A 27,398-nucleotide genomic window follows, 5' to 3' on the forward strand; every position below is an offset into this window, starting at 1 on the left:
GATTAAAGAATTTGTCAAATATGTCAAATATGTAATCAATGATGAGATGTCGTTTTAACCCATATTAAAACTAAGCTTATGACTTATGAGTATTTCAATAAAAAAAAATTAAAAAAAAAGAAAAAAACACTTTACGACCTCAGTTTAGAGCAGTGCCTAAGAACACTCTTAAACGACAAACAATAAAATTTTATAAAGTAAACTATATGAATTGTAGAAATGTGAAATTTTGAAATAATAAGTAAAATTATCAAAAAAAAGCATACATTAAGTTATATTTCAACTTATTTCCAAATGTAAGTGCCTCCGGCCCTGAGCTCGGGTTCAGTTCTATTCGCAGTTAGTAATTGCGAACAGAGGCAAACTGGTCAAAAAAAATCAACCAAGCTGTTCACAGTTAGTAACTGCGAACAAGATATTTGGTCAAAAAAAAGCCAAGAACTCTATTCGCAGTTAATAAGTGCGAACAGCTACTTTGCTTATTTTTTTGAATCAAATCTTTTGTTCGCAGTTAGTAAGTGTGAACAGAACCCATACCTTAGGTTTGAAAATTATGCTCTTATATTTAAAAATAAGTTGAAGCATAGCTTAATGTATGCTTTTTTTGATAATTTTACTTATCTATTTCAAATTTTCTAGAAATGTTGAAGTCTTTTAATGGTATATGTGCGTGAAAACACATTAGACCATGATTAATTTATTAAAAAAAAATTATTGATTTTGAGTTAATGTATAAAAGTACACATGAAAATTATTGATTTTGAGTTGATGTATAAAAGTACACATTAATCTATAACATAAAATCAAGATTAATAGAAATATGTAAATAATAAAAATTTCTAAACAAGATTTGAGTTTGATCCTAGGTGGTCAATTATTACACATATTGTTTTGCTCATATAATCAATATATCTTGCCAAGAAGGTATTAAAAAATTATACAGCTTATTAGATCTCATTAGAACTATAATAAATTAAGTGGATTAGACTTGAACAGTTAAAAAAGAGGGTGAGTAGTAAGTTTATGTGAAGTTGCAATTTTCAGAAAGTAAGAAAGTCGTGCTCAATGTAGAGAAGATTTGTAGGAGTGTTTGATATCAAGATGAATAATAGAGACAAGTGCTCTAAAATGTCAAGTTTTAGTGATTATGTCATTCAAGAAGTTAGGTGATAAAAAGTAATTTAAGTTTTTTGGAGAGATGTGCACTATTGATGAATAGTGAGAATGTGCATCAACAAAAAATGTGGTTGATGAGAAGCGCATTTGAATGATGGTGATGAGTTGTGCCTTGCGTTATGAAGAGAAGTGCTTCACTCATGGACATAGTCAAATAGGTGCTCCATGAATTTTTGGAGCAACTGGGTATGTTGAAGTATGCTCTAAAATTAGTTTTATTTTTATTATTCCTAATTTTTAGCTAGTAGTGGTAATGCATATCAAATTCTACAGTAAGTACATCAAGTTCAAGTCAAGAATCGTTTCTATGAAATTTTTAATCCACGGAGAGTGTCGAGATTTAATTTAAAATAAAAATAGCTACTTTATTTAGGAGTTAGTTATTTTAAAAGTTAGAAATATTTATTTAGTAGAGTCATTATGTTAGTGGATAGTTAATTTCGAGATCATAGAGTAATAGTCAATAGTTTACGGAGTAGTGATTTCTTTATTTTAGGTAATATGTTAATTAAGTAGTTGTACTATTTTTTATATAAGGTTAATAAAATTTTAAGTTTTGTTATTTTGTATCTCTATTTAAATTTCTTTGTAGCTTTTTCATTAAAACAAGAAAGAAAAACAATTTGTAATTTTTTTTTATTTTTCCTAACAAGTTGGAAGTTGGAACAATAAGAGCATTATAAAGATTGGTTGTTGGAATAAGAAAAATGTATAAATACCAACAGACAACAGTTGTGGTTCTACACTTTGATAACAGATGAAGGTGCATCAAAATTCAAGATCTAGGTCTAGGACTTCAATACACTTCTACTACCATTAACAACAAGCAACACTTCTAATTGGCTATTTGCTTTTAAATACTAATGAAAATGACACCATTATTGCGCATCTGGTGCTGCTGCTGCTGCTGCTGCCGGTGCTGGTGCTGGTGCTGCCCACTTCAACAAAAATATTGCTGGAGTCAAAAACTGAGACCTGCCAGGAGCACAATATCCAACAATTTCATTTAAATGTGAAAAAATAAAACAAAAACTAGACTATCAAGGTTAAAGTTGTACGATTCATCATATTTGAAGACTGAAGAAAATATATCCCAATGGAGAGAAGATGATCACAAAGCCGGCAAACACATTACATCTAAAACCAGGTCTTCACATTTTAGAGTAAGAAATAATGACTAATGATTGCACAACATCAAGGAAAATGTGAAGCAGACATTTCAGATTGGGTTGGATAAGCGGAGAATAATGGAATGAATTCACTTGATTACGTTTGATCTGATAATGAAATAGTAGTAATTAACCTAACTAAGCTACTTATGAACTGTATTCTACATCTTAGTAGGGTCCCCATCGCACTACCACTCAGTCGATATTGCAAAGTGAGTAAAAAAATATCCTAGGATGGAACTTAACACATCTGAAATTTACAAATTATGTATCAGCAGTGCATTGAGATGACGAAACATATTACAATACAGAATAAGAAGAATTCATACTTATAAATTTTCATCTCACATTATATCCATTATTTCGATAGAGCTAAAGATTTATCGTTCTTTGGTTTCGGATTTTAATGGATTAAAGTAAAACGGCTCGTTTTGCTAAGAAGGGTCAATTGAAAACAACCTTTGTTAGTTTTATCCTTAATAAGGGTAAGGTTGCGTAAATCCGACCATCCCAAACCCGACCCTTGGTAGAAGCCACTTAATGGCATTGGGTTAATAGAGAGTTGTGTTGTTGTAAACCATAGTCTAAAATGCTAACATGATTTTCGAAACGAGTTAAGATGCCATTAAATATTTTAAGTTCCTTTGGGAGTTATGATGATTCACTGTAATGTGAAGATAAAGAGTATGATTATTTGAGTAGTTAAAAAGCTACTGGAGTGGCTAATACTTGAAGAGTAAAAAAAAACTAGTCAGATAAACTCTATCAAGGAGGGAATCAAAGTAATAATACACGCCTTTCTATGAGAGACTGTTTGATTGTCAATACCAAAAGAAAAGGAATCAGGAAATGGAACTCATTATAAGGACTGAGAATCTAAAATAATCAAGAAAACTAACCATTATATTTTTGAGTATATTTTCATAACTGATTTAATGCCATCATCTTTAAAACCAGTCAATAATCTTCAATAACTTTTGATCCAGATTTTGCCCAACTGCTCATAGCGACACAAAAGCTGTCAACCACTACTGCAGCTTCAGATCTGAGTTCCTTCAGCTGAAAGATAAATGCTTCAGGTGAAATGGTGTTTTTCGTCTTACTGCTTTTTGCCTGATTTAGGTTGGGGATGTGACTAATGCACAACCTCTCTTCCTCCCTATGATCTATTTTTCTATTGCTTTGAATTCTACTTTGAATTGTGGTGACTTACTGCTCATAGTAACGACTGGATAGCTGTGGTAACAGCATAGAGTTGCAACAGAACAGGGTGTGCGTTGGAGGGGCATAGAGTTGCAACAGAACAGGGTGTGCGTTGGTGGGGCATGGGAGTATATAAAATAGTGGGCGTAAAAATCTCAGGAGAGGAGGGAATTTGAACATTCAGGGTTTTTCTGTTAACCAAAAGTTGGGAAAATAGAATAAGAAGAGTGAATCACACTCCAATAAAGGAAATCTAGCAGTACCATTCTTTTTCACTATATTGAATACCCCAAACTAAATTTATGCCTCCCCGATTAATAGCCATCCATACGAAAGAGGATTTACCGCATGTAAAGTTTATAGTATGACTGTTCGAGTAATTCAACAAGCTTCTGGGTTTAGTGATACTTGAAAAGAAATGACAACAGAAAATAGACAGATAAACTGCATATATTTAGGGAATGAAAGTAGTAATACCTATTCCATGTATACTCCTTTCTATGATTATAATTCAGAGTCTTAAATGTTTATTTCCCCCATGCATATTTTTTCTAATTTTTAGTTATGCCCCGTTAAACATATTAAGACTTCAATATATGTCTTGACAGACATGCCCAAATGAAATGGGATAAAGTCATTGAAACGGAGGGAGTATATAACATCTTCTAATCATTTCAATCTATCGCCATATGCTCCTATGAATCTCAATTCTACATGTCATGTTTCACGCATGCTATCCAAATCATCCTCTGTCTACCTCTTCCTTTTATAAGCTCTTCAAAATTCCACCTTCAACTTTTCTAATATGAAATGTTGAACAATGTGTATATTTATCCAATTTTCAATGGGGCGAAAGCTTTATGATCCTTTCGTTTATTAAATTATAATGTACTATAGTAAAATGACTCATAAAATCATGCTAAATGATGTTTGCTAACAACGGTCATTTGAAAACAACTTCATATTTATCACAAGGTAAGGTTACGGGTATCCAACCTCCAGCCCACCACGTAGGTGGGAGCCACTTAATGGATGAGCATGCATCGGAAAGAGACCGATCAAACAGTGCAACAAGACTTAGGTGAATTGCAAATACAATCTTCTCTAATACTTCTAAATTGTTACGTAGGAAATCATTAATTTTTTACTACTTATTAGATGATTCATAACTATTACATTAGCTAGATTCACACGCAATTATGATTTAGATCAGTGTCCACAATTTTATGCAGTGGATCCAATTAATTATTACTCCAACATGGAATATTAGGTGTCTGAGACTCTGGGGTCATTAACCTCCTGTAACGCATCATGAGTTTAAAAATTGGCATAGGGCAATTTAGTCAATGAAGCAGCATAAGATGCTATAACAGAATATAAGAATTATTAAATAAGTTATTATGAACAATCGTAGAGTTAGGATCTTAGACAACAACACAACAGTTCATTGTCCCTAATGCCATTAAGTGGCTGCCACTTGGGGTGGAATCTGGCAGGGTTAGATGTATGCAACTTCACCATTGTTAATACACTTTTTAGTGATAATAAAGAGGTTGTTTCCTAATGATCGTTGGTAGTAAACATCATTAGCAACTTTGCATAAATAAAAAGTCCATATGATTCAAGAAGCCATTTTACTATAGTCCATTATAATCCAAAACCAAAATGATATAAACTTTTGGTCCTAACAAATAAAGGACATAGTTAGAATCTTAGAGTTTGTTATAGTATAAGAATAAAGGACAAAATGGAAAGGGCATCTGGGAATTACTGTAATTGAGTGTAAGACATAGGAGAGTACAAGCCTCTCAAATATCTTGTTTTATGTTTTAATACATTGTCAATATTAGACTTAGGAGAGTAGTACAGGAAGCTTGTAAGTTGTAACATTAAAATCAGAACTCATTCCACAAACCAAAAGGAACAGTGCACAGAACCTTGCAAGCTTACGTGTTAACCAACACTCATCAACTAAGCTAAGCAGAATCCTTTCCAACCAGTTAAGTCGCTATGAAACACACTAGGCAGTTATGTCATCCACGCATTATGAGGAAATGAATCGGCAAAGAATAGGATAAGAACCAAGAAGCAAAGATGTTAATGCGCGTACCTCATAGTCAGCAGACCACATTATTAGTGGTTCATTCATCATCTATATTTACGGCTTGTACAGGGGCCAAAGGACCCTTCATGCCTCCAATATTTTCACCAAGAAGCTCACGAGCAGCTTTTTCCAGAAACACTTCTGCGGCCTCTCGAACAGATTTCATATCACTTATTGGAGTTTTCCTCTTTTTCTGGTTAGCCCTCTCCGAGTACTTCATTTTTCCCTCAACTTTACTAATCGCCCTCATTCGTTTTCTCTGCTCTGCAAAATTGAAAAAGACAATATCATCATTTTCAAAAGAACATTTGTGAAAAACTCGATTTCAGTGGAAGTATTAAGCCTTACCAGGGGTAAGATCAGGTAAAGAGTGTTCAAGAAAGCGTGCTGCTCCTTGTGTGTTCAGAGTAGTACTAGGCCGCAAAGGTGCTGCAGATAAAGTGAAACAAAATGACATCATAGATATATTATTTACCAAAATGCCATGGATTTTCAGCGTATACTTCCAGTAAAAACTGCTATGATCTGATATGCATGGATTAGATGGACAGAAAATAGAAGAGAGGAAGGATTGTATTTCAGAGAGGAGAGAGAAAAGAATTACAATTCCACCTGATTCGAGTACAGGGGAGGACTCCAAATACCCAAGGTACTTCTTACAAATTTAGGCTTACTTTACTAGCACGCATAATGACTATTTATACTATAGCAGCTATAATGCCACCTCATAAAGATCTAGCACATTCTCTAAAAGATTCCTTTTTCTGTTATAGCTTCCAAAATAAACCAGTAAGTTGTAGGCCAAAAAGCCAAGTCACATAGTTTTTTCTTTGATGAAAGGCATAGAAATACACCTCGGTTTGGAGCTTCACCTTTTCCTCAAGGTAAAAATCAGTAAATACATGGTCAAGCACCGACGCCAAATCCCATGTTGCCTCCGCAGGAGATAAGTCTTCCCACATAATCAGAACCTCTAAAACTCCACTATTGTCATAACGAACAGTTAACACCTCCTCTGGAATGGCTGACATCTCCAAGTCATCAGAATTGTGTGCTGGTAGCTCATTGGACTCCCACTTTTCTCGAGCCTTCTTGAATTGTGATATATGAAAGACTGGATGGATTCAACTATTAGGAGGTAATTCAAGCTCATAAGCCGTGGAACCAATTTTCCTTACTGTAAGGCCCATAGTAGCGAGGAGAGAGCTTTTCATTCTATTTGTGAGCAAGAGACTTTTGTCGATACAGTTGTAATTTAAGGAACACATTGTCCTCTTCAATAAAGCTTACGTCTCTCCTCTACTTATCTTCATTGGCTTTCATTATTTGTTGAGCACGTAATAAATGAAATTTTAAGTCATCCAACATGGCATCTCGCTCCCGGAGCATCTCTACCAAACTACTGAGCACGTAACAAATGAAATTTCAAGTCATCCAACATGGCATCTCGCTCCTGGAGCATCTCTACCAAACTACCAACTGTTGTTGCCCAAGGACTTACACGACAAAAATGAGGCATAAGTCTTCTGTATAAGGCTTGGAATGGAGATGGTTTGGTGGAGGAGTGTGGTGAAGTGTTCTAACTATACTCGGCCCAATGAAGCCAAGAAAGACACCTCCTAGGTTGTCCATTGATAAAACAACGTATATACGTCTCAAGTTTCTTGTTGACCATTTCGGTTTGCCCATCCATCTGAGGATGGTAAGCTGTGCTTCAACGAAGGCTTGTCATGTGTAAGCGAAAAAGCCCACGCCAAAATAAACTCATGAATACTTTATCCCTGCTAGAGATAATAGTAGCGGGAAAGCCACGTAACCGAAAAATCTCAGGAACAAATTCTGCTGCTATTGAAGTAGCGGTAATAGGAGTTTCAAAGCAATAAAATGAGCATATTTGGTGAGCCGATCTATAAGTCGTATCTTTGCCTTTTGACTTTGAAAGCCCTTCAATCCATAGAGATATGTTCCCAAACTAAGGAATGTGCAAGGGTTGGAGAAGTTGTACCGAGGACAAGGATAAGGATTTTTTCCTTTAACACACTTCACAATCTTTGACATATTTTGCAATCCTCTTCTTCATGCCTTCCCAATATAAATCATAACCAATTCGAACATAGGTTTTCACCGGCAAGTCCACCCATAGGTGAATCATGGTACTGTTGCAATACCACCATGGACTTAGGCAGAACGTATCTACCTTTGTAATAGAGTTGCCCTCTTAGCAAGGAAAAACCCTTGAGGACCTCCACACCTGTTACTACTCTTTGTTTTATGTTTTATGGAATTTAGTTGGGGTCTTGTTCCACAGCTTCACAAGACCTTGCCAATCAACCTCACTTGAGTTACATAATATCACCAAGTTCTTATATAATTACACCCTCCTAGACAAGGAATCTACGACTTTTCTGGAAGCCTCGGGATCATACACGATGTCAAAATCAAAACAGTAATTCTTGTGACCCATTTTTGGTACTCAACCCCCGCTTATCATTGCTCAAGTAAAAATTTCAAGCTACTTTGATGATTCTCACCACAAATTTTCTCCCTAAAAGATAATGACGCCATTTGAGAATCGCAAAAATGATGGCAATCAATTCTTTTTCGTAAATAGATTTCAAACTCGCTCTCTTCCCTAGAGTCTTACTAAAAAAGGCCACGGGACTTCTCTTGTAACACGATAGCACCCAACCCAAAACTTGACACGTCAGTCTCAATGATGAAGGATTTTGCGAAATAACTGCCATAGCAAGGGCTATTGTCATTGTTTTTAGAGTTTTAAAGGCAGCTTGAGCCTCGGAATTCCATCCAAACACGTCCTTATGAAGTTGTTCAGTCAAGGGTTCAGCTATCCAAGCATAGTTCCTCGAGAATTTCATGTAATATCCGGTGAGACTGAGGAATCCCCTAAATACTTTCAAGTTGTTTGGTACTGGCCACGCCGTCATAGATACTTCTTTGTAACTGTCCATAGCAACCCCTTTCCTCGTAATAATGTGACCTAGATAAGCTATCTCATTCACCCCAAACTCACAGTTTTTCTTGTTGTGGGGCAAAGTATACGGTACCATAGAAACATGAGTGGCATGAACCTCAATGGACTTACTATAAATCAAAATGTTGTCAAAAAAGACAAGCACAAATTGAAGAAGACAAGGGCGCAATACCTCGTTCATTAGAGCTTGAAATGTGCAACAGAGCGTTGGTGAGCCAGAAGGGCAAAACTAGGTATTCAAAATGCCCTTCGTGTGTTCTAAACGACATTTTGGCCACAGCTTCTTTCTTCATCCAGATTTGGTGGTAACCTGATTTTAAATCAAGTTTTGAGAAGACTTGGACACCATAGAGATCATCCAGAAGTTCATCTATGATCGGGATTGGGTATTTTTCTGCTGACTTTGTTGAAATGCTCGGTAGTCCATACAGAATCTCCATGACCCATCCTTTTTCTTGACAAAGATCACTGGACTTGAAAAAGGGTTGGTGGAGGGTTGAATAATCCAGGCTTTAAGCATGGCACGAACCATTTTTTTGATCTCATTTTTCTGAACTTTTGGATAGTGATAAGGCCTAACACTCACTAGATACGTACCCTCCTTTAATACAATGGCATGATCTTGCCCACGGTAAGGAGGGAGCTCTCGGGATTCAGCAAACATTCCCTAGGGCTCTACAAGTATGCTGGTGGCTCATTCATTTCCGCCTTTCTATCCTCCTGTAATTGACTCAATTCAACCAATACCCCATTATTTTTTTCTTTTTTTAACACACGCTCCATTGCTTTTAAAGAAATTTGGGTCACTCCCAATGAAGGATCTCCTCTCAATTCAATCATCCTTCTCTCCCAACTAAAACGCATCAGTTGTTGTTTCCAGTTGGTGACGATTTTACCCAATTATAGGTCCAATGGAGTTCCAAAATTAAGTCAAATTTCCTAGCCCTAAAATCAAAAAATCATCGCAAATGCATATACCCTAAACTTCAATTTGTAAGTGTTTGCATTCACCTTCCTCTTGTATCTTCTCACTATTGCCCAAAGTTACCCCAAATCTGATGCAATTAGAGTATTGAATATTCTTTTTTCTTTCATTGTATCTACTGAAAAGAAATTATTTGTCGCCTAGGGGTCAACCATAACGACTACCTCTACTTCCCTAATATCTCCCCTAATCTTCATGGCTTTGGGGTTAGTTAGCCCGACAACTGAACTTAACGATATATCAGCCGTAGAAGTAGTTGTATACTCCAAAAACAAAAGTCCTGGTTCTTCCAGTTCCTCTTCTTCGAATCCTCGTTCATCTAATACTACTAACAATTTCAGTTCTTTTTGTTTGCAATTATGATTTTGGAGACTATTTTTCGTTGCATGTAAAGCAAAGACCCTTAGCCCTCTTCTAAAGGAGTTTCCAATTGGTTAAAGTCAATTGTGATCGGTTTATGGTTGGGTTCGAATGAGTTGGTTAATTTGGATTAAAGGGAGCTCGATAGGGGTTGTTTGAAATGGAAGGCTGAGGTAGGCAGTGTTTGGGGAAGATTTTTGTGGGCTATAAATTCTGGGTTGGGAAGGGTAAGGGTAAGATACATGTGATGGTTAATATTTCTTATGGGCACTTGGGTACGTTTGTCTATAAGTCTCAAGATGTAATTTTTGGTCCATCCTTATAGCCCAAGTCACAACCTCTTTTAAAGTTATGGACCCATGAACCCTTAATTCGTTTTCACATCATCTTTCAACCCCTTCATAAAGGACTCGAAGGACATTTACTCAGAAATCTTACCGAGAGGGTTTGCCCTTTCAATGAAATCACACTGATAGGCTATATTGTTCCGGTTAGCAGTAGAGTCGGCCATTACTCGTGGAGCGACCCTTCATCCACCGGTCTAAATTGTTCCAATAACAATGCCTTCAATTCTGCCCAACGATTAAATGCTCCCACTGAAACCAGCGCAACGCGTCACCCTCAAGGGTTACCACTGTCGCTTCTAATATCTCCTCCTCCATCAGTCTATGAAAATGGAAGTATCGTTCCGCCTGAAGGATCCATTTGTCTGGGTTTTCTCCATCAAAGGTGAGTATCACGCTAGGAATGGTTTGTAACATATTGTTATTTTGGTTTGGGATTAGGCTATTGAATTCAGGATAAGGGGTTCTGTTGTTATCGATTTTTTAGCAAAACATTTGTAAAGTTTGATTCATGATTGTTAATTGGGATGATAGGGCTTCATTTTTTTTTTTTTTGGTTTTTTTGGGTTATCTCAAACGAAGGTTGTCCAATTTAGAGTTGATTTGGATGGGTAGTTAGTTAATTTTAGATTCTAGGTTTTCAATACTTTGGGTTTGAGTAGGGTTCACCATTCTCGGATCTTATGCTTTAATACCAAGAACTGCTATGATCTGATTTGCAAGGATTGCATGGATAGAAAATAGAAAAAGAAGAGAGGAAGGATTGTATTTCGGAAAAGAAGAGAGAGAAAAGAACAACAATTCCAGCTTATCTGATTCGAGCACAGGGAAGACTCCAAACACCCAAGGTACTTCTTTCTTACAATATTAGGCTTACTTAACTAGTTCACATATTGACTATTTATACTATAGCAGATATAATAATAGTTACCCGGAACGTGGGACGGTGGACCGTTTTCCGATCGGGGATGACCGACCCAAAATGCGGAACGCTAATGTACCGGACCGCCATGGGACGAGTACCCAATCGTCAACTAATTTGACCCAAAAAAAGTTCAACTCCATGAAATTATGATATTTTGACCCCGCAAAAAGAGAAGAAAACTTGTGAAAGAAGAGAAATTAAGAAGGAAGCAAAGAAATATGGAGAAAATTAGAAGAACATGAAGAGAAGAGAGTAAAAAGGAAGAAATCTTGGTTATTACACAAAATTTGAGCGGCGCCCCATTGTTGTTTGTCTTCTGTGCTTTTTTCCTTTCTCTAACTTAGAAGATGTAATATTTAGGTTTTAATATGGGTAGATCAAAAGTCATGGGCTGGCCCATATCTTTTCAGCTTTATTGCATGATATTACTCCTACTCCCCTTCTTTTTATTTTGCCAGTTGGCACTTGGCAGTCATATCACATGTGGTACATTAACTTTTTTCTCTTATTCTTTTCTTATTTCCCTTTTCTCTATTTTATTTAATCTTCTTATATTTTTATTTTATTCATTATTTTTCTATCTCTCATAATTAATTATAAATTATAAAAAACGCTCCCATCATTCCGGAGTCGCGCTAGGTGACATCCCGCGTTCTTGTTCCCGTACCACATCCCAAACCGTATTGCATTTCAGGTAACTATGGATATAATGCCACCTCATAAAGATCTAGCATATTCTCTAAAAGATTCCTTTTATGTTATTATAACACCCCGGCCTCTCAGACCGCTCGTGACTACTCATGAAGACTGTAGACTGGCCCCAGAGACCAATACAATTCTTTCCAGCGCACTTTGGCCTGCGCACCTAAGAAAACTTCCTAGGAGGTCACCCATCCTAAGATTTCTCCCCACCAAGAACGCTTAATTGTGGAGTTCTTAGCAGATGGGCTCCCATGAAAAGAAGAAGCAACTTGTTGATATGATTACTCTATCAATCCTTTTTCAAGCTAAATCTGGGGTATCCCAGTTATAACTTCCAAAAAAACCCAATAAGGGCAAAAAGTCATGTCACTTAATTGTTGCAACCGCCTTCTTCTTTATTTGGTAGGTCACCGAGTTTTTTTCTTTGATAAAGGGCATAGCAAAAACTTACATCATGCGATACTTTAAACCAATAGATAATACCTTTACTTTGTTCCACAAAACGCTCAAGTTTTTCTTGATATCGGCTCAATCTCTCCTATATAAGAAACAACAAAAATGTAAGTTAAATAGCTTCATACCTTGATAAAGAAAACTACAGCAAAAAACCACAACATAGAAATCAATCATAATTTGTAAGAATAACTAGAGAAAAACAAAGCAACTGAAAACTCAATAAGTTGACCAACAAAAATTCATCAAATTTTTCTTGTGAAAATTGGATTCACAAGTTTGGAAGGAGCTCCTTCACATTTAAATTTACAACCAGGCAGACACGTACATCTTGTCCTAAAACAACATTTCATATAAATAATGTAAATTAGTTTAAACAATTTTGACTCTAACTCAACATTGACATTCATCAATAAGATGAATAGCTTCAATTGTTGTAATATGTAACATCAAGATGAATAGCTTCTAATCGTCTTGGCATAAAACTAAATTGATTTTTGTAAAAGTTTGAGCATCTTTAGAATCAGTGTTCTATCACCTCTTTATAAGCTTTATGGTGTGGATAATGAATTTAAATTGCAAGTATTAAAAACAATTTTGTGTAGCCCTTCATTTTCATAGATAGGTAATATAAATATCCTCTAATTTTTGAGCCTCTCATTTGTTCTCAATATGTTGTTAAAGAGATTAGTTAATCAATTCAATTCAATCTCATTTACCTTAAACATTTCTACGCTTCAATAAGAGTATTGTCAATGGTCAAAAGGCTTCTTCCACCTCTACTTTGTTTACGCATTTCACAAGTTCTTTTTTACCATCCTTCCTTCAAAACGTCTTTCATCGCTCCGCTTAGATTCGTTGAACAGCTTGTCAAAAAACTCCTCCCGTTTATCTTTGATCTCTTCATCTAGGATAACTGGATAAGAAAGTCATCTTGTGTTTATTCTTCACACTTCACCCAACTAGGATTATTTTTAACCACCTGTGTCCTTACCAAAATTCCATTGAAATGATTCTCCTATTCTATCGAGTCCAATTTATCGTATGCCTATTTGTTTTTACTTTGGATTCCTTGTATTATGCATTGCTCTCATCAATCCTATTATTCTATATTTTTTCTAAAGTTTATTAAAATGTCTTATTCTTTGTACAAACTTAACTTCCTCATATCTCCACATTGTATCTTTTACACTACCATAAAATATATATGATTATTCTAGATTTATCTTTGACTAAGTCAAATTTGTGTCTGTCACGCTTGTCCAATCTTTTTAACGACTCTATAAGCACCAAATTTTAACATTTTCTGCTTTCAAGTTCCACAATTTGAATTTTCGTTGTCCTTCAATTTTATATTGTGTGATGCATAAGAATATTAAGGACTAAGAGATTTGCGCTCGGTGAATAAACATTCTTTCTTATCATTTTTTCTAGTCAAGAAGTGATTGATTTGGCTTGCATTCGTTATGCTTTTATAACTCACTAAATGGCTTCTTTTGTTTTTTTTATACCTCATGTTAAGTAGTTACAAATTATATGTTTGTAAAATATCTAAATTCGTACCTCCTCATCTCCTATTTTATATCTAAAGCCCTCAAGAACACTCTCAAAGAGTGTCAGCCTAACATCAACGCCTTTACCATATACAACATTTTTGGACACATTGAATCACATTATATCGATCCTCCCAAAATTTTACGATGAATGCTTCCTTTGCTACTATTTGAGTTCAGATGCACTGATAGTATTCAATATTTCTCTCCACGAACAATCAGAAGCAACATCTTTGTTTATACGAGAAAAAGATTTCGTACATTTGACTCTCACACCTTAACTAGGTGGAAACCACATGATCGAATCGGGGCAATAAATTGTTCTAATCTACATAAGTCTTGGCTAACAGCTCATCAATCATAGTATTAACTTTATTTATTTTCCTATTTTTTGCTTGAGTACCATGATTTGCATTTTTTTCTGTTTTACGTATCTATTGGCCTCTCCAATAATTCACTTATCTTGTGCATGCAAAGAACAACGATTTATATCTTACGCTTTTTGTAGCATCTAACAACTCTTAGCTTCGACCTAAATTTTCCCGTTGTGTATTTTCTCTTAAACATGAGAATTGGCAATGGGACTCGTTTGGGCAGTAGACCTAGAACCCTTGCATCATGGATTTAGAAAGTTCAGGGAAGTCCGCATCAAATTTTATTCAGTCATATAATGAAATGTGATATTTTACACTCGAGTCGTCAACTAACCACAAGCGGCAAGCCTACTTCTTTATCCGGGATGGCACGAACAACAAAATATTTACCATTCGCAGGGGCATTTAATTGATAAAATCACACTCCAACCAATAAAAATTTACAAGTAACTCACCCAAAACAACCTTAGTATAAAAAAGAATCAAAATTTGCTCAGGATATAGAACAAAAAAAATTGCAAAGTTAGAAGTTAAATAAAAACAACAAACCAAAAAAGTCAAATCAAAAGGAACACATACAAGTTCTCCTTTAATAGGATGATGATCAAGGTAAACTCCGGTGCACCTCAGCCTCACTGCATGGAAAAAACAAAACAAACCCCCCAATTATATCAACCATTAGAATCATAAAATGCAATCAGAAAAGATAAATTAACAAAAATTTGAGCAGAGAAAAAAAGAAGATTACCAGCCAAAAGAACTGAAGTAAGTTTGGCAAGTAAAAGAAGGGATTGAGCTCTTTCTAAAGGGGGTAATTGAGAGATAATTTCAGAGTCAGACGCAAGAGAAATAAATTCATCAAAGTTTGACTTTAATTCATCAATATTTGCCAGTATTGTTCTTACTCCTTCCATTACTTTTTCAGGGACTATATTACTGCTACTGCTGCTTCTATTATCCTCCCCTTCCATTGTATTTCCTCAAAACAAATTAGGGTTTTGTAAAAGACGGAAAAGGGTTTTCAATTTCAATTTGAAATACAGAGATTCTTCTCTCTTACTCGGCCGTTCTTCACACAGAATCTCCGGCCCTATTTAGGGGCTTCAAGGGCAGAAAAAAAAAGGTAAAATAGAGGTATGAGAGTATCTTCAATTGTGCTGTGTTACCTTAGTAATATAACATGCTAACAGCTTACCTCAGTTTTTGTAACCTGAATATGCTAATTGCAGCTCAAAAAAAAAAAATATTCTTCACTTAAAACATTAACACTATTGAGAGACCGAGAAATGGTCTCTCAAGTCCAGGCTCATCACCTTTTATGAATTAATATATAGAAAAAATAAAAAAAAAATGGCAGCCTCAGCAGTCAATAATATTCCCTCCAAGTTAACTTTATACTCCCTCCTATTCAGCTGAACTGTCCCATTTGACTTTTCACGGATTTTAAGAAAAGTCAAAATGGGACCCTAAAGGAAGAGAGAGAGTAGTATTATGGGTTTTTAATTGTAAAGATTAAGGAATTAATGATTCCCACCAAATTCCCACCAACTTAAAAGCTGATTTTTTTTGGCACCAAAAGTTTAAAATTTTTTTGCGCCACAATTACATCGATAATTTAATTAAGTCCTAAATTACATAATTAAGTCCTACGTTTACAATAATTTTTGGAAATTACATAAATTTCTCAAGAGTACTAAAAATTAAATACATCAATTACGGTATCTCCGAGAGCCTTCTCAATTCTTCAACAGCTTCGGTGTAGTTGCAGTCGTTACTGATCATGTGAGTGCGAATTTTTTTGCGATCATTGACTTCAGATTTTCCAAATTACCCAAAAAATGAATTAATAATTTCTTAAATAGCCTCCAATTTATAAACAACCAATTTTTCAAAATGGAAAATATCATCACAGTACCCAAATTATTTTGAAACCCAAAATTAAAATGTCCAAAAAGAAGGAATTGATTACATAATCAGAAACTGTCGCCAACAATTCAAGAAAATTCCCAAAGCACACAGCAAAAATTTGAGAAAACAGAAAGTGTGGCGCCAAAAATGAAATGTGCAACAAGAAGAAAAAATCAATCATAACATTACAAAACAGAAAACATAAATAGACAATGACAATGCTCATTTATTACACAATCATCTAAAACAATGGCTCCTACAAAAAACTTAACTACACAACAAAGAGAAAGCATAATGCAGAAGCTACTGTCTGCATTAAATAAGAAGGGCAAACCAGCGCAAGGCACAATCAACGCACTTGCGATTGAGTTTGAGGTTTGTAGGAAAACAATTACACGATTGTGGAATGATGTCAAGAAGCAGATGACAACCAATTCCACAATCATTAACCTCAACAGCAAGAGATGGGGGAAAGAAGCAGCAAACAAAATAAAGTTTGATGAAGAAAAATTTAAGGCAATCAAATATGAACTCAAGGGTACACAGCATTCAGTAGCAAAGCAGATGGAAGTGTCACAATCAACGGTTTGTAGGTGGAAGAGGAACAAACTAATAAGAAGGCACACAAACGCAATCAAACCAGCTTTGAATGAAAACAACAAGTTACACAGGTTAAGCTTTGCATTATCTAAATGTGAATACAATGAACAAAATAATCAATTCAAGTTTAAGCCATTTACTAACGTTGTTCACATAGATGAAAAACATTTCTATCTAACCCGAGAGACACAGAGTTATTATCTAGCTCCGAGTGAAGTAGAACCACATAGAGAATGTCAATCAAAAAGGTTTATACCAAAAATCATGTTTATGTGTGCTGTAACAAAGCCTATATTTACAACTGATGGTGATGTTTTTTTTGATGGAAAGATAGGCATTTGGCCATTTATTACACAGGAGCCCGCAAAAAGAAGCTCAAAGAACAGGAAAAGGGGGGAGATGGAAACTAAGCCAATACAATCAATCACAAAAGAGCACATTAGAGAAATGCTTATCACTAATGTGCTGCCAACCATTAGGGCAAAATGGCCTGCTGAATTATCCAAGCATATTTACATTCAACAAGACAATGCCAAACCTCATATAGCACACAATGACAGAGGGTTTTTAGAAGAGGCAATGAAAGATGGATTTAATATACAATTAGTGCAACAACCTCCAAATTCCCCTGACATGAACGTGCTAGATTTAGGTTTTTTTAGATCAATTCAAGCTTTGCAATATCAAAAATCAGCTTACAATGTTAAAGAGTTGCTTAAGGCTGTGAATAATGCATTTCAAAATCTGAGTCCACAATGTTTAAGGTTTGTATTCATAACTTTACAAGCTTGTATGATAGAGGTCATGAAAAAACAGGGGGGGTTTGACTATCACATTCCTCACATGAACAAAACAAAGGCAGCAAGGGAAGGGACTTTACCAGATTACCTCACTATTGACAAACAATTGGTTGTGGATTCACTTCAATATTTATTCACAAAGCTAAGTACAGAAAAAATGAATCAGCTTGTGGAACTCATTGGGTATGCAGGGGGATATGAAGAAGGGGATTTGAATGTAGAAATGTCAGAAGTAACCAACAACCAAACTCAACAAATTTCAACAGTTGCAACAACAACCTTCGTTTAAGCAAAAGAACAGCAACCAACAACAATTTTTGGGACACAGAGGAAAGCAACAACAGCACAGAAGCAACATTAGCACAGAAGCAAACACAAGCATAACCAGCACAGCTTCATTAATCAAATGTAAATTCCTTTTCAATTTGGACATATTTTTGGGATCTTTAACATGGGATGTTTCAGAAGCAAACAACAAACATTTTATGTTGTTTTCAATGAAACATTTTTATTCAAATATACATTAATGAAAAAAATTGGTTGTTTTAGAACTCTCAGGTAAATTTCTTTTTTTTTTTTAAATCATTGAGTATAAAATCGAACATCTTTGTGCAGTAAACGTTGAAAAACAATCCAAACCCCCTTTGTTCGATTTTTTGGTGGCTAAAATTGCTCTCACTTTGAGATCACAGAGCAATGAAATTAAATGCATAAAAAAACGTTTAACTTAAAAATCATCATCAGTCAAAATGAACATGCACCAACACAAACAGAAACTCACTTGAGAAAGGACCAAGCTTATCAAGCCAATCTTCTTCTTCACAATCAGTATTCGAAAAAACCGCATCAATGGAAGAATATTCACGATCAGGATACATATCAGGCTCAGGTGTGTAAATGGGTTCACCTTCAGAGTCAAGTTCTCTTCCCCACTTAGGATCAGTCTCAACAGAAGTTGAGTCATCATTGTAATCATAAGACTCTTCCTCAAACGATTTCAGTTCAGATCTAGGGTTTCCATCATCGAACCCCTTAAAGTCTATCTTAGAAGGCGATTTGTAAGGAGATTTGGGGATTCTCAGAAGTAAAGAAGTACGCGAGTTAGGGTTTTTCATGGGTGAGTCGATTTTTGAGTTAGGATTCTTCAGGGGGGATTTTAATGGCGAACTGGAGTTTGCCATGATTTAGGGTTTTCAGAGAAGAACAAGAAACACGATAAGGAAGAAGGTGAAGCTTTCAATGGAAGATTAAGAGAAAACGGCAGAATAGGAATGGGGAATGGGTAGGGTTTTCAGAGAAGAACAAGAAACACGATAAGGAAGAAGGTGAAGCTTTCAATGGAAGATTAAGAGAAAACGGCAGAATATCAAATGGGGAATGGGGAATGGGTAGGGTTTTAGGTTTATAAAGGGAGGGAGTGTAAATGGGTGGGATTAATTAGGATTAATTAAGATTTAATTATGTTGATTAATTATAAGGGAGGGAAAATTAGTAAGGGTAATAAAGGGTATAATTGAAAATAGGATAAAGTACTAAGGGTATAATAGTCAAAAATCCATGCCAAAAATAGAAATGGGACATTTAAGCTGAGTTGACTATAAAAGGAAATGGGACAGTTCAGCTGAATAGGAGGGAGTATATTTCAAGACCATGATTGCAAAATTTATTGGAAACTGAGATAGTGTAATTATTAACAAAATTTTTCTAATTTCTCATACATTAAAGGTAAAAATATCAGATTCAAATGAGTATTCTCCCTTCATTTCGTTTTTCTTCATCTTCAACAACATGGATGAGTTCATGCAAGAATTCGAAGATTTCGTGACAGAGGCTCAACGGGATTCGTCTTTTAGAGACAATATAAGTATGTTTGATTCTCTCTTCCTTCACGAATTAAATAAATTAGAATTAAAAAGATGTTCTCAATCTGTTTCTGTAGTTCCATTAAATGATGAGCATATTCAGTTCGAGCATGGCGATGGAAGTGAAACTAGTGAACACGAAGGTTAGTTTGGCATTTGATAACATATTATTCAAGTTGGTTACTGTAAATTAGTTGTAAATATTATTTACGGTGATGTTTAATACTTAGAAGTTGGTATTAGATATTACTGATTATAGTTTGATAATATAAGTTGGGATTAAATTGACATTAGATGCTGATGTCATTATAGTATTCAAGTTGGCATTAGATGCTATTTAAATTGGCATTAGATAATTTTCAAATTTGCATTAGATAGTATTCAAATTCGCATTAGATAGTTTTTAAATTGACATTAGATAGTTTCCAAATTGGCATTAGATATTTTCAAAAATGGCCTTAGATAGTATCAAATTGGCACTAGATGGTATTCAATTTGGCACTAAGTATTATACAAATTGTCATTATGTGCTAATGTCATTTGCATTTGGTCATTATTATGATTATTCATATAAGTTGGTATTAAACATCAAATAAAACGGTAGTAGATTTTTATAAGTTGGCATTTGGTGCTTATATATATTTGTGACGGAATGTAACTTTGACAAGCAACTACAAGTCATCAACCATGACGGTGGTGAAGATATTACAACGAACATTGGTTATGCTAACCCACTTCAAGTAAGACGACAGATAAGTGACCTTGCAAATGTAGATATATATGGAACACTTGAAGGGGTCACTTTTGAAAAATTAAAAGATATTGAGCAATTGTACGTATCACATGCAAGAGTCACTGGGTTTAGTGTGAAAAAGTGGACACAGAGATCAAGTAATAATATAATTACGGAGAGGTATTTAGTGTGCTCGTGTGAGGGAAAAACACATCATGCACTTGTTGCTTGGAGGAAGGTAGTACCGCTTCTAAGAAAACCAAGTTAATTCCAATAACACGGAGTGACTATAAAGCCAGAGTTGGACTAAAATTAGACAAAGAGAGCGACTTATATTAGGTGAAGCAACATATTACTCAAAACACACATGAATTGACAAGGATAGAATGGCAACATCTCCATAAATCGGAGAGGCATCACTCCATTCTAGATAGGGGTGTTCAAAAATACCTGACCCGCTCGACCCGACTCATTGACCCGCAAGAGAAATGGCGGGTCATTTTTTAAAAAAATTGAAAATCCGGGTGGGGTCATGGGCCGATATTAAAATATACCAGGTACCCGATTGAACCGCTTAAGTTAGTGACGATTTATTTTTTTTTTTTTTTTTTACTTTTTAGCGTTTTCAAAGAATGATTAGTACAAAACTAACCACACAGTAACTCTCACTTAACCTTCTTATTGTATTTTTTGGCCTCAAATCTTTTAATTAACTTTGTATTTCATTATGTCTTGTGTGTAACAAGAGTATGTTGAATAAAGACAGGCAGTAGGAATAAACAAACTATCTTTAGGAGATGTTGATGAATGTATTTTATGGCTTTGTAGAAACTGCAGCAATCCTTGACAAAGACATAATCTTTACAGGAATAAACAAGCTAATTACATAATAAAAATGGGATGAAAATCACATACTATAGTTCAGTATAAAACTCAAAAATTCCACATAATTCACAATTAAATATGCCAAAAAAATCAAAAAATAAAACCGGGTACCCGATGTCTCGATTGGACTTATTCGGCTACCCAAACTTCGGGTACCCGTATTAACTAGGCTGGGACACGGGCCGTTAAAAGAAGTACCTGACTCATCGGGTCCCCGACTTTTCGGGTACTCGAAATGCCGGGTACCCGCTAATGAACACCCCTAATTCTAGACAAGATAGAAATGATCAAAGCGTTAGAGGATGCAAACATCAAACCTACCTCAACATATCGATATTTGTCAAAGAATGCTGGAGGTGACGAATTTGTGGGCCACACCCTACATAATCACATCAATTGTGTCAACAGGTATGTGTGATGGAATTAGATCCTATAGAATTTGGCATTAGTATAATATAAATCAGGACTCTGTATTATGTAAGTTGGTTTTATTTAAATGGTTGAATGATTAATAAAAATATGAACTATAGTCGTATTCGAATTGGGATTATATACTTTGTAAATTGACTTTTGATTAGATTCAAGTTGACATTATATTGATGCAAATTGGCATTATGATGTAAATTGGTACTAAAGATATGTAAATTGGATTTATGATCACATTAAGTGGGCATTACACTTAAATATTTGGCATTATTTTTAACGTGTGTTTTTTTCTCCATGATAACAAGATACGGATGAAAACGATAGAGGGTGGAGATGCTCAAGTGTAATTGATCAATTAATATGCGAGGGAGAGAAGGATCCTCAATTTTTTTACCGGGTAAGGTTAAATGAACAAGGGCAACTTTCGGCACTTTTTTGATGTGATGGAATGATGAGAGAGGATTATAAACTATATGGTGATGTCTTTATTTTTGACACAACGTATCGGACTAATCGATACAATTTGATATGTGGTCCTATTGTCGGGATAAATAATCATTGGAACATTGTCATGTTCGGTTGTGCTTTTATAGTAGATGAGAAGGTTGAATCATTCGAGTGGGTCTTGTCTAATTTCAAAAAAGTAATGAACGATAAATCACCAACATCAATATTCACATATCAGGATGCTGTAATGTCGAAGGCAATCGAAAATGTATGTTACCACATTCCTCGAATTGTTTTATAACACGATTCTTTTCTACATTCAAATACCAGTATATTGTATACTAAATACCAACTTACTATATTTTAATGCCTAATTAAAAAGAAAAAAATGACCGATGTCTATATCTTAATGTCAACTTACTATATTTTAATACTAGTATATTGTATAATAAATACCAACTTACTATATTTTTAATGTCAATTTATGATATTACCTATATAAACTAATATGAGTTGAATGAATGGGCTTTTCCAAGTTCAAAGCATAGACTGTGTTTATGGCACCTCCTTAAAAATGTTGTGGCACAATTCAGAACTTTAAAGTCAAATGCCGACTTCAAACATGCTTTCCACAAGTGCTTAATGGGTTGCAATAATGAGATTGAGTCCGAACATTGCTAGAAAAACATGGTCAGCACGTATAAATTGCAAGAGAATGAATACTTCTACAGATAGTTCGATCGATTGTACATCATAAGACACAAATGGTGTACTGGATTGAGTAGGGACTTTTTCTCTGCTGGAATCTTATCTTCCCAACGTAGTGAATCCACAAACCACACATTGGGAATTAATGCAACAAAACAACCAGTCTAATGCAGTTTTACAAGATATTTAAAGAAATGGTGGAGAGATGGAGGAAACAGAAGATCAAGGCTGAGTTTCAATATTCTCGCACAAGACCAACCTCTAACTTATGACTAACTCGTTTGTTAAAGCATACGTCCGAAATCTACACTGCAAGCTTGTTTAGAGATTTCGAAGAGGAGCTTAAAACAATAATATCATGTTCTATATGTGAAGTCAATTAAATTAACGAGATACAAAACTATAGGTAATGCTTGTCATTATAGCATATATATATATATATATATATATATATATATATATATATATATATATATAATATATATATATATATATATATATATATATATATATATATATATATACATATATATATATATATACATACATATATATATATATATACATACATATATATATATATATATATATATATATATATATATATATATATATGTAAGTATGTATCTATATATATATATATATATATATATATATATATATATATATATACATATATATATATATATATACATACATATATATATATATATATATATATATATATATATATATATATATATATATCTATATATATATATATATATATATATATATATATATATATATATATATATATATATATATATATGTATGTATGTATCTATATATATATATATATATATATATATATATATATATATATATATATATATATATATATATATATATATATATATATATGTATGTATGTATGTATCTATATATATATATATATATATATATATATATATATATATATATATATATATATATATATATATATATATATATATATATATATATGTATATATATACACATAGGCATGGCCACGGGGCGGGTTACCCGGAACCGAACCGGTGCCGAACCGCTTGGAACCGGATCCGGAACCGTTTGCGACAGGTTCCGAACCGCCCTGAACCGCGAAACCGTGAAACCACCGGAAAAAAAGTTGCCGGAACCGTGAAACCGCCGGAAAAAACCGTCGTGAACCGGGTAAAAAACCCGCGGTTTGGAACCGGAACCGGTCCGGGAGAACCGGTCCAACGGTTCCATGGAACCGGTTCTGGAATCGGAACCGGAACCGGTCTGGTTGAACCGGCCCACCGGTTCCATGGAACCGGTTCGCCAAAATGTGACCGTTACGTTACCGTTAGCTAGCCGTTGCCTTCTCCTCTATATATACTCATCACTTTCAATCATTTTCATTCACAACTCATCTCTTCTCCTACTCTCTCTACTTAATTCTTTAATTACGCAATTATTCTCTTAATTACATAATTAGTCTTTTAATTATTTCTTAATTTAGTTAGTTACATAATTAATTAATTATTTATTTCTTAATTCTATATTTCTATTATTACTTCAATATTATCAATTATGTCTTCATTTTTGAAAAAAGCCACAAAAAAAGTTACTAAAGTGGCAAAATCATTGGGAGGTTCCAGTTCCTCCAAAAGAAAGGCCACTTCTACTCCGTCGGTAGAGAATGGAACTTATTAGATAAAATATTTTGTTGTTCAACTGATAATGCAACCGCGAAAATTAAATGTGTAGAACTTTTGTTTAACGAACCTGCTTTTAGTTTAATCCTTGGGGGTAGCTTATTACACATACGTTGTGGTGCTCATATAATTAACTTATCTTGCCAAGCAGGCATAAAACAATTAAGTGATTTATTAGAACCAATTAGGGATATAGTGAAATGGCTTAGGATCGGAAAGATAAAAAGACGATATAAACAATTATGTGACCAATACCAACTTAAAAAAGTGTATTGGTCATTAGATACTCCTACACGTTGGGGCTCAACCAACGATTTATTAAGAAAGGCGATTGCTTATCGCCCAGTAATAACACAACTATATAGTGAGTGTACAGATAGTTTCATAGCTGATGACACTTGGGAATTAGCTATAGGTGTACATAACATATTAGAAGCGTATGACCACGCGACTAAGATTTTTTCTTATGTTTATGAACCGAACGTTCACTTAGTAATAAGTGAATGTATTACTATTTTTTATCATCTCCTTAAATATACACATGAAGATACTAACCCAAAATTGAGGCCGACTCTTGCAGATATGATGGAAAAATGGCAAGCATATTTTACCGATTTTCCTTATATTTATGGAATCGCAACCATTTTGGACCCACGTTTTAAAACTGAGGTCCTTACTAAAGTAATAGGATTTTATTACCAATCGTTAGATCGCCCGTCTACTGATGTACATAATTATGTAGGAACATGTAAAAAATATTTAGCAGAACTCTATGATTTTTACGCTAGTGTATATAACCCGAAACGCGATATGTCTAGGCGTGCTAGCGTTTCGGCACGTCCCTCTTACTATAATTCGGTAATAGCTAACATAATGACTCAAGATGATAGTTTTGTAGGATCATCTTCTTCTTCCTCGACCTCATATTTAGAACTAGATAGTTATCTTAAACACCACTTTGAAATAGACCAAAGTATCTATAATATTTTGGAGTGGTGGAAAGAAAAATCTGTTAAATTTCCCATTTTATCGAGAATTGCAAAGGATATCCTTGCAATTCCCGCGTCAACAATTGCGTCGGAGTCTGCTTTTAGTGCAGGTAGAAGAGTTTTGGACGAAAAGCGATCTCGTCTTGCTCCACATAGTATTCAAATATGTGTTTGCAAGAAAGATTGGGATCAAGCGGAGATTCGAACACAAGGACTAAGGAATGATGATGATCAAGACGACGATGATGATCCATGGATGATGATGGATACATCTGCATCATCGTCAGGAGCAGAGTCAGCGGAAGCATCTAATCAACCACATGATGATGACGAAGACGAATAGGATCAATCCGACAAGCGACAACGATAAATCAACATTCAACAACTATAAATAAAAGGTATGACAAAGAACTACGTGGGCTTTGATTCCTTCGGGATACGTAGGCAGCTTAGTATTCATTTGGGTACTAGGTTCAAGTCCATTTTCTCCCTCTTTTTTTATTAATCATCTTTATCGACATTATCATTGATTCGTTTCTTATTAATTTATTTTTTTCATTCTTTTTAGTAAATATTTCAATAACGATGACAACTTGACATGCAATGAATTTCGCTAATAATCAAGTAATCATCAAAGGTACGTCCGCGATATTATAGTATTTTTTTATTATATAAATATTTAAAGAAAAAATAAAAATGGAACCGATGGTCCGACCCGCCCGTCCCGTGAGTTGGAACCGCCTCATGAACCGCCAAGGAACCGTTTGGAACCGCCCGGAACCGGAACCGTTCGCGACAGGTTCCAAATGGAACCGGAACCGGGTGGAACCGGAACCGGATGGAACCGGAACGGAATCGGACCAACCCGGACCGTGGCCATGCCTATATATACATACATATATATATATATATATATATATATATATATATATATATATATATATATATATATATATATATATATATATATATATATATATATATATATATATATATATATATATATATATATATATATATATATATATATATATATACATATATATATATATATATATACATACATATATATATATATATATATATATATATATATATATATATATATATATACATATATATATATATATATATACATATATATATATATATATATATATATATATATATATATATATATATATATATATATATACATACATATATATATATATACATATATATATATATATATATATATATATATATATATATATATATTTTATATATATATATATATATATATATACACACACACACACACACACACACACACACACACACACACACACATATATATATATATATATATATATGTATATATATATATATATATATATATATATATATATATATATATATATATATATATATATATATATATATATATATATATATATATATATATATATATATATATATATATATATATATATATATATATATATATTGAGCCGACCCATTTCAAACATTCTCTCAAAGAGACTGTCTTCCATGAGAATTTGTGCTCTTAAAATGCTCCTTAAAACTCCGACGACAGTTTGACAATAGACAATGAAAATTATAAAACTTAGGGTGTTTGGATATTAGCTTTTTCATCATCGATTTTTTTGTTGAGTTTTTGCTTTTGACTTTTTTTTGACTTTTTAATTGGTGAAACAGTAAAAAAAAATGTTTCGTATGGCTTTTACAATATTTATTAAGTCAAGCAAGAAATAGCAAATAATTTTTACTAAACATATTCTTAGACATTAGACTTTGTTGAAACTTGATATGTCCATGTCTTTATTTGGTAAGAAACAAGAATGTACTAAAATGTATTAAGGTGTTTCTAGCTTTCGTCCCCTAAAGTCTTTAATATTTTAGGCTAAATTGAAGCATTAAAACTTGGTAGCTAACTTAGTTTTAAGCTTATACATAAATTGAATTGTTGTGAGTAGATTGTAGGTTTAAATCC

At 34.1% G+C, this 27,398-nt stretch overlaps 2 protein-coding genes across 2 annotated transcripts; one reads left to right on the top strand and one right to left on the bottom strand.

Moving 5' to 3' along the window:
* Window positions 1-1,826: 1,826 nt before the first annotated feature.
* On the bottom strand, window positions 1,827-15,659 carry LOC130801443 (uncharacterized). Its single transcript, XM_057665304.1, has 6 exons — window positions 15,089-15,659; window positions 14,920-14,975; window positions 12,444-12,498; window positions 6,001-6,081; window positions 5,659-5,916; window positions 1,827-2,151 (listed from the first exon to the last, which is right to left on the bottom strand). The coding sequence occupies exons 1-5, from the start codon at window positions 15,309-15,311 to the stop codon at window positions 5,690-5,692; spliced, it is 642 nt and encodes a 213-aa protein (XP_057521287.1). The 5' UTR covers window positions 15,312-15,659; the 3' UTR covers window positions 1,827-2,151; window positions 5,659-5,689.
* Window positions 15,660-24,547: 8,888 nt separating this feature from the next.
* LOC130801445 (zinc finger BED domain-containing protein RICESLEEPER 3-like) lies at window positions 24,548-26,138 on the top strand. Its single transcript, XM_057665305.1, has 2 exons — window positions 24,548-25,800; window positions 25,971-26,138. The coding sequence occupies exon 1, from the start codon at window positions 24,996-24,998 to the stop codon at window positions 25,743-25,745; it is 750 nt and encodes a 249-aa protein (XP_057521288.1). The 5' UTR covers window positions 24,548-24,995; the 3' UTR covers window positions 25,746-25,800; window positions 25,971-26,138.
* Window positions 26,139-27,398: the final 1,260 nt, after the last annotated feature.

This window comes from Amaranthus tricolor, chromosome 15 (genome assembly GCF_026212465.1).
Source record: "Amaranthus tricolor cultivar Red isolate AtriRed21 chromosome 15, ASM2621246v1, whole genome shotgun sequence".
NCBI classification, from domain to species: Eukaryota; Viridiplantae; Streptophyta; class Magnoliopsida; order Caryophyllales; family Amaranthaceae; genus Amaranthus; species Amaranthus tricolor.

Excerpts from the sequence above, each read along its gene's own strand:
- LOC130801443 (XM_057665304.1), bottom strand. The coding sequence starts at position 15,311 with ATGGAAGGGGAGGATAATAGAAGCAGCAGTAGCAGTAATATAGTCCCT. Across the intron at positions 12,499-14,919 it reads ATCCTATTAAAGGAGAACTT|GAGAGATTGAGCCGATATCA; the intron begins GTATGTGTTCCT and ends TTTCTTATATAG. Across the intron at positions 6,082-12,443 it reads TTTTGTGGAACAAAGTAAAG|CACCTTTGCGGCCTAGTACT; the intron begins GTATTATCTATT and ends CTTTATCTGCAG.
- LOC130801445 (XM_057665305.1), top strand. The coding sequence starts at position 24,996 with ATGATGGAAAAATGGCAAGCATATTTTACCGATTTTCCTTATATTTAT.